Below are 14,457 nucleotides of genomic sequence, written 5' to 3'. Positions count from 1 at the left end.
CAGTCAGAACTCTATGAAAGCGACAAGTAACAAGATCTATCAGAAATAATATTTTGAACATATTGCTTGTGAACCATTTTAGCTACACAAAACTTGCAGGTTGTTTAGTAATAGGAAAGCTGTCTGTAGAAAGAGACACATTTTCCCCGCAGTTTCTCTGGGATGCCCCATGAAGAACCAGCTGTTTTTATCCCATACCTTCTAATGTATGTGTGAATTTACTACGAGGAAGCAGAGCTGTCACTTTTAGTGTCATCTAGGAATCACTTAAGGAGTTGTAAAGGATCAATGAGGGCTTTGGAATAGACCATTCACTGACTTGTTATGACAGTAGTTCGCACCCTCACTCTATGTACTTGTTAAGCGGTATTATAGGAAGATTTTCCTTAGTGAGAAAATATTGGCCTCATTACACTTCATCTGAAGCAATTATGTCCTTTAATCTGTTGGGTGCTAAGGTAAATAGTGATGTGTACTCACAGACTCATTTCCAAGTGACCAGAGAACTGCTATCTAAATAGGTTTCTGTTAAATAAACAAAAATCATTTCCTCAAAAAACACTAATAGACATTTCCCACAAAGGATCCTCAGCACCTTTTGGTGCTATGTTTTTTTTTTTACACTCAGCTGTTTCCCTCACAATATGTATTACAACACAGAACACTGCAATGAGTATTGAAAGGGAACTACACCACAGAGCTCAGTGGCAATGTGTTTTGCATTGCATTCCAGTGTGCAAAGTTGCTTTTCATAGCCTTTTTATAATACGTCTTCACCTAAAATGTTTATACTGCATACTCACATTGCCTTCTGAGTTACTATAGTCTAGAGCTGTATTATGTCGGATGCACAGCACCAACCCAAAGTCATCAGGATTTCATATTCTTTTGGAGAAAAACAGCATAATAGTTTTAAAAATCTGATTGTGAGCGTAATATTTCTTTTTGGAGGTAACCCCCCCCCCATTTTTAGCAGCGGAGTGTTCAATGGGGACTGCGGCTGATTTTCTGCAGCGGCTTTCAAACTCGCTGCAAGTTTGGAACAAAATCCGCTTGCATGAATAAGCCCTTAAAGAACATAAAAAATTAAAATACAGTAACCCCCCGACATGCGATGACCCCGAAATATGATAAAATCAACATATGATGGCCTCTCAGAGGCCATCGCATGTCGATGTCAGCATCGACATATGATGCTTTTATATGTCGGGGCCATCGCATTAACTGCTATCCGGCAGCACAAAATGCTGAAGCTGCTGTCGGATAGCAGTGTAATGTGCCCCAGCAGGTTCACTTACCTATCCCTGCTGCTCCGGGTCCTCTCCGGGGTCCAGGCCTCGCTTTCCGACGTCGTTATTACGTAGCTGCGCACGCCGTCCCGGCGCAACAACATAATAACGTCACCAGAAAGCGAGGCTCGGACACCTGTGAAGATGCAGAAGACGCCGGAGGACCCAGAAGAAGACGCCGGAGCAGCGGGACAGCATCGGGAGCCCCTGGGAGACCATCAGGAGCGGTGAGGACGCGGTCCGGAGCGACGGGGACAGTATTTAATGCACTTTTACATTGCACGAATCCCTCAACATACGATGGATTCGACAAACGATGGGTCGTTTGGAACGAATTACCATTGTAGGTTGAGGGACCACTGTACTACTTTTCAAGCTTAAGTTCACATACGAAGGGCTAGTGTGGGCAGGGAATTTTACTACAAATGACCAAAATAAAACTATAATGTATTTTTAGGGTAGGGCCACACATTGCATATGCGCAGCATATTTTATGCTGCGCAAAATCTGCTGTTCAGTGAGAAATAAGTTGCATATTCTCCTACGAGCAGACACACAGGGCTATCCCCGGCATAGAGAATACACAGTATATTTCCCGCTGTGCAGCAGATTTTGCGTAGCATAAAATAAGCTGGGTATATGAAATGTGTGGCCCTATCCTTAGTATGCATTTATAACAAACATTAAGGGGCAATTATCAAATTTTTACTTTCTTGTTGTTGACTTTAGAGCAAAAAAGTTGGGGTGAAAATGGCCGTGCTCCAAATTTATCAAATGGCGCATGGCTTTGATGAATGACCACAGAACTGCTCCGGCAGAGTAGTACCAGCTGTGGGACAATTGTACTAAATGTCACACACACCTTAATACAGTTGTCGCATAGAGTTATATAGGGCAGGGGTGACCTGCCATGTAATAACTTCTAAATCTGGCCTGTGCGACTTTTGTGAGACTTTTCACGAAAAGTTGCACATGATGAATTAGTGACCACTGCACAAAATGATCTAAATAAGAACACTTTGTGTTCGGGAAATTTAAAAGGTCTAAATTAAATGTTGCACAATAAGTCACACGGGACCAGCCTGCAATGTTTCCTGTGACAAATTTAGACCAAAAAAGCAGTCTAAACTGATCGATAAATTCCCCTCATTATTAGGCTCTATAAGAGAGCTGAAATGTTGCTTTGCCACATGTGAATTAAACACAATTCACTTTTGGACCATTTGGAGTGGTGTGGTTCTTCTATTTTTATGAGTTGTGTGGCTCTTGATCTGGGTCCTGGCTCATGGCACCATATTGTTGCTACAGTGTGCTGCTATCCTGGACTAGTATATAGTATTTATCGTAATATAACACGCACTTTTTAGGCTAAAATTTTTAGCCTAAAGTCTATGTGCGTGTTATATGCCGATAAGCCGCTGCAGTTCAATGATTTAAAGCGGGCGCTTTAAATCAATGAACTGCAGCGGCTTTGCAGGTGCAGAGACAGCCAGCGCTGCCGGCTTCTCTGCCCCTGCCTGCTCTGGGGTCTAGAGCCCTGCTGCCGGCCCTTCTCTCTCCCTGGCTATCGGCACCGCTGCCCGTTCTCTCCCCCGGACTATCGCCCCATTGCCAGCGCCGATAGCCAGGGGGAGAGAAGCGGCGCCGGCAATGGGGCAGCGGTGCCGACAGACAGGGGGAGAGAAGCCGTCAGTGCGCCGTGCTGTGCAGTGCATAGCAACGACGCAGGGGATGCACACCGGAGGCCTGAAGCAGCGCGGACCCGACCCCGGCAACAGGTAATTATGCAACCGGGGATGGGGGGAGGCAACGGAGCAGTGGCGCCGGCAATGGGTGCAGCTGTCCCTTCTGTCCCCCTGGCTGTCGGCGCCGCCTCTCTCCCCATGGCTATCAACGCCGGCAATGGGTGCAGCTGCCCCTTCTCTCCCCCTGGCTGTCGGCGCCGCTTCTCTCCCCCTGGCTATCAACGCCGGCAATGGCGCGCCGGCACCGATAGTCAGGGGGAGAGAACGGGCAGCGGCGCAGATAGCCAGCGGGAGAGAAGCGGCGGCAGCAGGGAAAGGCAGGGGGAGAGAAGCGGGCAGCGACGGCCTCTCTTCCCCTGCCTTTCCTGGGGGTGTATCGGGGTATACAAGCGCACACACACGCACCCTCATTTTACCATGGATATTTGGGTATAAACTTTTTTTACCCAAATATCCTTGGTAAAATGAGGGTGCGTGTTATAGGCCGGTGCGTGGTATACCCCGATAAATACGGTAAGTTAAATCAGATTTATTTCAAATAGCATGCTTCCAAATACACTGTAATAAACTTTGAAGGGACAACAGGAAAATAAAAAGACTTGCACCATAGCATTTCTGGGTAATGTGGGTCCTGTAAATGAAAATGGGACAAATCGGCGCACGGAGGTCATGGAAGCATATTACACAGTATTATAACTCAACATGATTTGCTCAAAGGCTGAAGAATAAGAAAATCCTGGAATGCACAATTGTCTTAAAGAAGATAGATAACTGTGTATGTGATCGAGAAAAATAATATTTTGCTGCCAGCTGTTGTTTTACCTAAACGGAAAAAAAAGAAGGGAAACATTCCACCAAAATGCCCAGTGTGAAACTGAGAAGTTTGCTATCTGTGGAGCTGTGAAGTAGGTAATGTGAACAAACACTGAAAGCCGAAGATCATTGGAGACAAACACACAGCTAATTAACTACAGATCACAGACATATTAACACCAACACGCTCACTTTACTGCTAATCCCTCTCTACACCTCAAGCTGTAAAAGAGGACACATTTGTGCACAGGAAGTTCAGGGTACTAAATTACAACTGTAGACAAAAAATGCAAATTTAACAATGACTATTAAAACTATTTAAGGCCTAAAAATACGAAAGTGAGATAGATTTATAACTATTAAAAATGGGCCTGTCACCAACTTTGTGTAAATTATCAACTACTGACAAATCATATTAGACCAGAGCTACAATTTTTTTTTATCAGATAAATTCTCATATTGAACATTTTTTTTTACTTTACAAAACGCCAACCTAGTCCCATTCCATCCTCAGTGCTATAATTTAAAGGGATAAAAAAAAAATAATAATTAAGAATCCCCTGGTGCCAGAAAAACAGATTTGTAAATTACTTCTATTTAAAAATCTTAATATTTCCAGTACTTATCAGCTGCTGTATACTCCAGAGAAAGTTGTGTAGTTCTTTCCAGTTAGCACAGTGCCCTCTGCTGGCACCTCTGTCCATGTCAGGATATGTCCAGAGCAGGAGAGGTTTCCTATGGGGATTTGCTCCTATTCTGGACAGTTCCAGACATGGAAAAAGGTGTCAGCAGAGAGCAATGTGGTCAGACTGGAAAGAACTAATCAAATTCCTGTGGAGCATACAGCAGCTGGTAAGTACTGGAAAGGTTAAAGGAGTATTCCAGGATTTTTTTTTATTTGACTATGCTGCAGGGTCTGTAAAGTTAGGGTTGTTCATAATATAGTGTCTGTACCAGTGTGTGATGGTTTTCTCACAACTCTTCTGTGATTTTCACTCCAATATTTATTTTTAACAGCATACAAAATGACTGTTGTCTCAGATCTTTCCCAGGTTGCAATGCGACCGGGACCTGGCATCATTAGTCAGCTGATGATAGGGAGCCTGTATGCTTCAATGGGTGGAGGGATCGCTTGGTGGGAGAGAGATCAATCTGCAACTAATGCAACAGCTGTAGGCACCCTGATTGAAAACCACAGGTCTTTTCAATGGATGCAGCTCATTTATGTTTCAATGGGTGGGGTGGCTGATGTGTGGGAGGGAGGAAAATGGAATTGTGAGATTTGTAGTCAAAAAAAGAAAAGTAAAACAGGAAATACCAGTACACAAAAAACTAGCCACAGTATTATTATAAACTCACAACATAGCCATTTAGCCCCAAGACAAGTGCAGATCCTTCCTAAGCATGTCCATTGCTGCCTGCCAGGTATGTACTAAAATCCCCTTATGGTGGATAACCCCTTTAAGATTTTTAGATAGAAGTAATTTACGAATCTGTTACATTTTTTTGGAGCCAGCTGATTTGAAAACATTTGTTTTCTACCGGAATACCCCTTTAACTAGGAGCACAACTCTGCTCTTGGTCCGGTGGTAGGACACGGATGTTTAAATCTGCCGGTAACTTTGTAGCCTGAGATTTGCCCACTACTAAAGGGAGCAGAATTAGCTAGAAGTCCCCTAGGCTACGATATGTACACATCGGGGGAGATTTATCAAAACCTGTGAAGAGGAAGAGTGGCGCAGTTGCCCATAGCAACCAATCCAAATGCTTATTTCATGTTTCAAGCAATCTGACTAGTTGTTTTGGGCAACTGCAGCACTCTTCCTCTTCACAGGTTTTGATAAATTTCCCCCAAAGTTTCAACTTTTATTACTGTCTATTAGAAAAAAAAATTGCCATTGGAAAAAAATTCTAGATAATTTGGAACATTGTGATAAATGGGAGAATAACTGAATTCTCACAGTGACTGCAACTTAACTATGCTGTGTAAGCCCTTGCTTCATAAGTCAGATGTACTATGGATTTTCTGCAGTGGATTTGAAGTTGGAAAATCTGGAGCATAATACAGTACCAGAGATGTGAATAAGACTTTAAAGCGTACCTGTCAGACTCCCCCCTCCCCCTACACACACCAAAAATAATAATAATATGTTACTCAGTACCTAATCCTGACCATGTACATCTAATCTTTATGCCTCTATCATATTTAATTTGAAAATCCCTCTTTTCACTAGCTCACAGTATTAGAAATCCTCTCAGGGGAAGGGGCGTGTCCCTCCCTTGTGGTGGTGAGATGTGATTGGTGCATCTGCTCATGCAGCCTTGTCCATGAGTCATCTCTTTTCCATGACTCATGGACCAGCCTGATACTGCTCCAGGACTGGTTAGTGTCCCAGTAGGTATGAGGACCCCCTAATGGTGGAATTTTCAGAGGCCATTTTCTTTATTAAATATTCAACATTTTTTAAACAACCATTTTACCAAAGGTCTTTAATTTTCATCAGTAACAACAAATAAAAAGTTTTTGGATCTGAGAGTGCCCATTTAAGAAGTCTCTTTCACGTGTTGAGGAAACAATCTGTCCATTCAAAAGGGGTTATCCAGTGATTGAAACATACAGTGGGGAAAAAAATATTTAGTCAGCCACCAATTGTGCAAGTTCTCCAACTTAAAAAGATGAGAGAGGCCTGTAATTTTCATCATAGGTATACCACAACTATGAGAGACATAATGAAAAAATAAAATCACATTGTCTGATTTTTTAAGAATTTATATGCAAATTATGGTGGAAAAAAAGTATTTGGTCATTAACAAAATTTAATCTCAATACTTTGTTATATACCCTTTGTTGGCAATGACAGAAGTCAAACTGTAAGTTTACCCAACGTTTTCACACACTGTTGCTGGTATTCCTTCATGCAGATCTCCTCTAGAGCAGTGATGTTTTTGGGCTGTCGCTGCGCAACAAGGACTTTCAACTCCTTCCAAAGGATTTTTATGGGGGGTTGAGATCTGGAGACTGGCTAGGCCACTCCAGGACCTTGAAATGCTTCTTACGAAGCCACTCCTTTGTTGCCTGGGCGGTGTGTTTGGGATCATTGTCATGCTGAAAGACCAAGCCACATTTCATCTTCAATGCCCTTGCTGATGGAAGGAGGTTTTCACTCAGAATTTCACGATACATGGCCTCATCCATTGTTTCCTTTACACGGATCAGTTGTCCTGGTCCCTTAGCAGAAAAACTGCCCCAAAGCATGTTTCCACCCCCATGCGTCACAGTAGGTATGTTTTTTTGGGATACAACTCAGCATTCTTTCTCCTCCAAACACAATAAGTTGAGTTTTTACCAAAAAGTTCTACTGTGGTTTCATCTGACCATATGACATTCTCCCAATACTCTTCTGGATCATCCAAACGCTCTCTAGCAAACTTCAGATGGGCCCGGGCATGTATTGTCTCAAGCAGGGGGACACGTCTGGCACTGCATGATTTGAGTCCCTGGCGGCGTAGTGTGTTATGTATGGTAGCCTTTGTTACTTTGGTCCCAGCTCTTTGCAGTTCATTCCCCCGTGTGAGTCTGGGATTTTTGCTCACCGTTCTTGTGATCATTTTGAAACCATGGGGTGAGATCTTGTGTGGAGCCCCACATCAAGGGAGATTATTAGGGGTCTTGTATATTTTCCATTTTCTAATAATTGCTCCCACAGTTGATTTATTCCCACCAAGCTTCTTGCCTATTGCAGATTCAGTTTCCCAGCCTGGTGCAGGTCTACAATTTTGTTTCTGGTGTCCTTCGACAGCTCTTTGGTCTTGGCCATAGTGGAGTTTGGAGTGTGACTGTTTAAAGTTGTGGACAGATGTCTTTTATACTGATAACAAGTTCAAACAGGTGCCATTAATACAGGTGACAAGTGGAGGACAGAGGATACTCTTAAATAAGAAGTTACAGGTCTGTGAGAGCCAGAAATCTTGCTTGTTTGTACTTATTTTCCACCATCATTTGCAAATAAATTCTTTAAAAATCAGATAATGTGATTATATGGATTTTTTTTCTTTCCATTATGTCTCTCATAGTTGAGGTATACTATGATGAAAATTACAGGCCTCTCTCATCTTTTTAAGTTGGAGAACTTGCACAATTGGTGGCTGACTAAATACTTTTTTGCCCAACTGTATCACCGACACAGGCTAGAGCCTAACTGTCTGATTGCGGGTCCCCCTCATGATTTTTAGAACAAGGCCGATCTCTAGAGCAGAAAGTCCGGCCCTCACATTCCATGACGTACTCGTTTTGGCAGTAAAGGCCTACTCAGACTATGATTGGCTGCCTAAAAAAGTATGTCTCAAAAGGTGGAGGTCAGAGTCTTCAGTGGGCTCCTTCTAGAGATCACCGGGGGTCCCAGAAGGCGGATTTCCCCCACTCTCTACAATCAGACACTTATCGCCTATCTTGTGGATAGGGGATACATATCTATCATTGCATAACCCCTTTGATGTTCACAAGGGCAGTTTTAGGGTACGTTCACATGTACAAGATCTCTCATATATATCCTCCTTTAATGGGAAGCAAAATCATCTGCAAAAATTTTAAGCAAAAATATGCAGCAGATCCTGTACGTGTGAACATACTCTTAGGGCTTATTCACACGGGTGGATTACCTGCGGAATTTCCGCAGCATATCTGCTGTTGCGGAAAATCCGCAAAGTATTTTGCTACCATTGTCTTCAGTGGGTCAGCAGAAAATCCACAATACTAACTGAAGTCAATGGCAGCAAAATCCGCTGCGGATTTTCCGCAGCAGATTCGTTACCGAAATTTCGCAGGTAATCCGCCCGTGTGAATGAGCCTTTAGGGTACGTTCACACATGCGTATTTGTTCTGCAGATCTGCTGCAGATTTTGCTGCCCATTGACTTCAATGGGCAGCAAAATCTGCTGAAACAAATCTGGAGCAAAAATATGCATGTGTGAACACACCCTTACAGTTAACCTCTTGCTGTGAGTTTGAGCTGGAAAAAATCCACAACAGACCCCATTGAAGTCAATGTAATCTGCTGCGGATTTTCCGCTGCGTAAAATTGGAAAACTCGCTGTAATGTTGCCCTATGTAAACGTACCCTAAGGGTCTGGAGCAGACTTTCCCTATTAACTTTAATGAGAAAGTCAAAACCTGTCATCAATTTTTATTTTGAAATTGCAGATTTTTTATTGGTCAACATACATTTTCTTTACATAAATTATGTAGCTGAAATTACGCATCAAAATCTATAAACTCTGGTGTAGATTCACTGCTATGGATTTACATATGGAATGGCTACAGTGAAAATTCTGCAGCTTTTATGACCTGTGTGAAAGCACATGTAATGTGATATTAGCTGATAGGAAAGGATAATTGGAATGTAGAAGCAGTGCTGCTTGCAAACCTCTTTAAAAAGGTTGTACCCAATAATAGTTTTGTTAGATTTCTCCCACGTACCAGTGCTGTGACTTTCAGGGATCAGCTGTAAGGGGCATAGGGAGAACATAGCAGCAACTGTTACATTTCTCTACTGTGTCCACCATATGCGAAATAAAGCAATAGACAATCATGAAAAGAGACAGAATCATAAGTATGGGCATTTCCAAATGCATCCCACAAAAAGCTTGAACATGTATTATAGTAGAGAAGCTTGCTGCAAGAAAATGCATTATATATATATATATGCTTTTGCTTGTTAAAAAGGAAGTGTGATTTATTGGTTGTTTACATGGCCATTGAATTCTTTTTTTTAATGTTCCCTCCATATAATAAGATAACAAAAAGGCAAAGAATGGGATGCATTTCCTTCCTCCTTTGATAAGACCCTATCCAATTTTTAGCACTGACATAATAAAGGAATATAGTTTTAAATATATCTAAACAATGACTAAACACATCTATGTCCTTGAAAAGTCTGGGCGTTTCCTTGTTATGTACTATTGTTTTTACAGCAATGTCCATGTACATACAGGAAGTACTTAAAAAGGTGAGCGACAAAATGGAGGCAGCAGATGGTACTAACCCATTTGCTTCTGTGGGGTGGGCATGAAGTGTACCCCTTACAAATGTATTCTGCAGCAATTTAATGGATGTTAAAGAAGGGGAAGAAAGGGGATCTAGCGGTTCTCACAATGGCTTACTAGTGGATGACACAGTGGGTAGGGAGCCAATTTAACTGGGACAGAAGTACTGTGAAAAAACAAAAACATCCCGAGCATTATGATGCAAGTGGCTCATGATGAGATGGATTCAATGCCTGGATGTAGTTTTCCCTTAAAACCTGGTTTGTTCTACACATAGCCTTCTCAATACCAGGAAACATTTAAGTACATGCACAATAAACATGGCTAACCCGAGCTTTCATGGTAGAGAAGTTTTTAATATATATGAATATATGTGAACTAGCACACCAGCCTGTCTAAAGTCACCACACTGGCTGTAAATAGTAGCCAACACGGTCAAATCCAGGTAGGCGACTTACTGACCCTTCTGCTATGTCTATTACTAGATCGCCCCAATTTGAAATGTGATCATCCGGCCACACTGTACTAAAACTGGAATTGCAACCAGATTTAATGGAGTATTCTGAGAATAACATCATAGCTGCAAATTGTTGGTAACAAAACTCTAATATTTACATGGAATAGCTGATTTCCTACTATTAAGCTGTATTTCTATAGCATGCTTCCTTTATGGGCAGCAGACATATGAGTAAAAAGACTGAGCTCCACCTCTCTGACTGAAGGGAATTAAACATATGTTTTAAGAATTCCTGGTGATTTTACAATCTGTATTTAAAAATAATCCTGAAATCTTGCTGTTTTCCTTCAGCCCACTAACTAAGACTTGCTGTTTTGTTTGTGATAATAAGGAGGAGGCTGCTGGAAAGTGATCTGTACAGCATTACAGTGAATGGTAAAACCAGCAGATAGATAAGCCAGAGAAAGGAGATTTATCAAATGTGTGCAAAGGAACAGTGGAGCAGTTGCCAAACCAATCAGAATCCAGCTTTAAAGGGGTACTCCGGTGGAAAACATTTTTTTAAAATCCATTGGTGCCAGAAAGTTAAACAGATTTGTAAATGACTTCTATTAAAAAAAACTTTACCCTTCTAGTACTTATTAGCTGATGTATGCTACAGAGGAAATTCTTTTCTTTTTGATTTTGTCTTGTCCACAGTGCTCTCTGCTGACACCAGATGCCCATATCAGGAACTGTCCAGAGCAGGAGAAAATCCCCATTGCAAACCTATGCAGCTCTGGACAGTTCTTAACACGGACAGAGGTGTCAGCAGAGCGCACTGTGGACAACCCAAAAAAGAAATTCAAAAAGAAAATAATTTCCTCTGTAGAATACAGCTGCTAAAAAGTACTGGAAGGGTAAAGATTTTTTAATAGAAGTAATTTACAAATCTGTTTCCCTTTCAGGCACCAGTTGCCACGGCTACGCCCCCCCCCCCCATTATGATGTCACGTCCTCCCTCTTAATGCAAGTCTTGCATTGAGGGGGGTGTAAAAGCTGGAATCTGATTGGTTTCTATGGGCAACTGCTCTGTTCTCCATCTGCACACGTTTTGATAAATCTCCCCAGGATCTTCACAGAACTCATCCTCTCCCTCCCTATTGAATGACATCTTTAAAGGTCACAGATAATGCCCAGCCACGTTTCCATTAAGGTTAATAGGACAGCACCAGACTATTTTGGCCTATGTCCATGGGGCTTGCTGTAAAGCATCTCTCTAAATGCTGTTAAAACAGCTTACTTTAGATAGCAGCTCCCATGTACAACAAATGAAATTTAAAAAATGGCAGTCAGAAAATAGAAACCGATTAAATATATTTCAGTATCTGGCTCTAACCAGTCAGAAAAATCTAGGTAATACATTCCCACGCTTACTCTGCCCCAGTAATTCTAGTCCTATGAGTATTTTAGAGAGTCCCAGTATATGTAGACACATTGAGATGCTAAAAGTAGGATACCCAGGAAGCTCCTGATTATATTCCACATTGTTGTGTGTCTGAACCTATATATGTGTAATGTTGTAAGTTGCTTCCTCATCCCTAAATAAAGAGTCTCATTACAATGAAAAAGAAGAAGTAGCTATCCCTCAGCAAGATTCCCCTGAGCTGCCATTGTGTGCCTCTAACAGTATTATGACACTTAGAAAGCACTTCCACAGTCTATTCGCAATGGTTTATTTGCAAATAGGGAGGAAATTATTATTGGCATTCCTTAGAAGCAGGTAAATAACAAAACCTGTTCTAGAACCAGGCTGTTAAAAACTGGGCACGACAAAGGACTAGTAGATGTAATGTGCATATGAGAGACTGGATACAGGGCATGCCTTTTAACCTGTCACAGCAAGTGGGAAAACCCTGTATTCTGTTAAGTTCAAAATCTGGGATACCATTGCATGAGTTCCTTTACTTGTCCAAAATTACTATTTGTAGTAGTCCCACAAGTGTATTAAATGGACATTTCTTCTATTCGTGAAACCACTAGAATAATGGTCTGCAATCAAAAATGTACATTTCCTACCTTATCCAAATGTGAATGACCACTGCTGGTGATCAGCTTGTCCTGCAAACTATAAAAATGTGCTTATGATTACATCATACATCATACAGTTGCACAGTGTTATACAATTTCACTAAACAATGCAAAAAACTAATGAAAAACATTCAGCTAAATCTTAGTAGTATAAAGTATATAATCACTGTTGCAGGAATGGTTCCCTTTTAGGCAGCCAAGATACAACAAAATGGGTCCTGGCTGGGGCCCACAAATAGGTAGACTGAAAAACAAATAATACTAGTGTATCGGCGCACATAACAGGAACACATATATGGGAATACACTTACTTAGAAAAGTTGATTTTAATGGTTTCTACATGAGGTAGACAATTCTGGTATGATACTGATACTGGTTCAGTTCATTAGGTGTCTCTGTTAGGAGTTTGTCTGAGATGATGGTAGGTGCCGACTCCCCACCGCACTGGATGGCGCTTACAATATAGTCCTGGCTCTGGGGGTTTGAAATTTGCCCTTTCGTGTACCTATAGTAGATATAAACGTAGAGTTGAAGGCATCCTCTGAGAACCTGAACAGCACGCACGTCTTCCTGACTCCCAAGTTGCCGATCAGAAGCAGTTTAAACAAATAGTCGTAAGGAAGACGGAAAGACGTGCGTGCTGTTCAGGTTCTCAGAGGATGCCTTCAACTCTACGTTTATATCTACTATAGGTACACGAAGGGGCAAATTTCAAACCCCAGAGCCAGGACTGTATTGTAAGCGCCGTCCAGTGCGGTGGGGAGTCGGCACCTACCATCATCTCAGACAAACTCCTAACAGAGACACCTAATGCACGGAACCAGTATCAGTATCATACCAGAATTGTCTACCTCATGTAGAAACCATTAAAATCAACTTTACTAAGTAAGTGTATTCCCATATATGTGTTCCTTTTATGTGCACCGATACACTAGTATTATTTGTAAATCTTAGTAGTGTTGACCTCTATGAAGTTAAAGAAGAAATCAATCAACACAAAAATCTGAACCTATTTAGACTAAAGCTGGGTTCACATATGTTCTGCATCCAGCTCAGTGAACCCAGCCTAAAACTGTCCCCACATGATAAAGTAAATGTTCCAAACTAGGGCTGCAGCCAACGATTATTTTAATAATTGATTAGTTTCCGATTATTTTATCGATTAGTCGGACAAAATTTCAAAATTCCCCCCAAAAAAGGGGTTCAGCTGATTCTACTTGAAAAATTATGTACAATGGCAATATTAAAATGGCCATATTAGCATGTGATGTGACCAAACAGCAGCAATTTTTTTTTCTTTTTTTACGCTTACGCCTGTTGCCGTACAGGGTCATTATTAATGATCCTGTACAGAAACAAGTGTAAATTTGATATTGCCGCATGGGTAACTATCTGAACTATTAAAATAAAATGTTAATGATTCACTAATATTTTAATAGTTCAGACAGTTAGCCATGCAGCAGTATCAAAAATGTAAAAAAATAAATTATTTTACTTTTTTTTGTATAGCAATAGGAAAAGGGGGGGGGGGGGGGCTAATTTTTTATTGGGGGAGCAGTTAATTTAATTTTTTTTGTTTTGTTTACTTTACTCTTTTTATATAGCACTCCTATACACATGGGGGTATGTGCAGACTGCCGTCAACTATTTGACAGAATCTCTGCACAGAATATCTATAGGCAGAAATTCCATAGTGTTAATGTAGCCTAAGGCTGAGGTGGCAAATAGCTGCCAATGTGCTACTATGAAAAACTGTGGCTTTGTGCTTCATTTTTGTTTTTTTCCTGGTTTTTCACATTAAACAAAAAAACCTCGGGGAATAAAGTGCTTCTTCGCTGAAGTAAAATATTAAGGTATAATATGGGGCATTACTATGTACAGTTAAAACTTAGCTTTTAATAGTGCTTGTCCCCAAACAATCTAAAAACAATGTCAAATAATAGAGCAGCTAAGATTACATAATATTACATCTCAATCATAAGGGATCACACAAGGCAGTGGCACTACTTCTATCAAATCTACTGCACATCTTAGTTCAATA

General features: G+C 41.1%; 1 protein-coding gene across 15 annotated transcripts in view; it reads right to left on the bottom strand.

Annotated features, from left to right (window-relative positions):
- Positions 1–14,457, bottom strand: part of LOC130274472 (zinc-regulated GTPase metalloprotein activator 1B-like) — a 164,636-nt gene that overhangs the window by 4,958 nt on the left and 145,221 nt on the right. For all 15 annotated transcript variants that reach the window (XM_056522871.1, XM_056522916.1, XM_056522926.1 and 12 more), the window contains one exon: positions 12,405–12,453. In XM_056522871.1, coding sequence (XP_056378846.1) covers positions 12,405–12,453 — 49 coding nt within the window. The remainder of the gene's footprint in view (positions 1–12,404; positions 12,454–14,457) is intronic.

This window comes from Hyla sarda, chromosome 1, assembly GCF_029499605.1.
Source record: "Hyla sarda isolate aHylSar1 chromosome 1, aHylSar1.hap1, whole genome shotgun sequence".
NCBI lineage: Eukaryota > Metazoa > Chordata > Amphibia > Anura > Hylidae > Hyla > Hyla sarda.
Note: the sequence above shows the minus strand (reverse complement) of the source record. Positions and strands in the feature narration are given on the sequence as shown.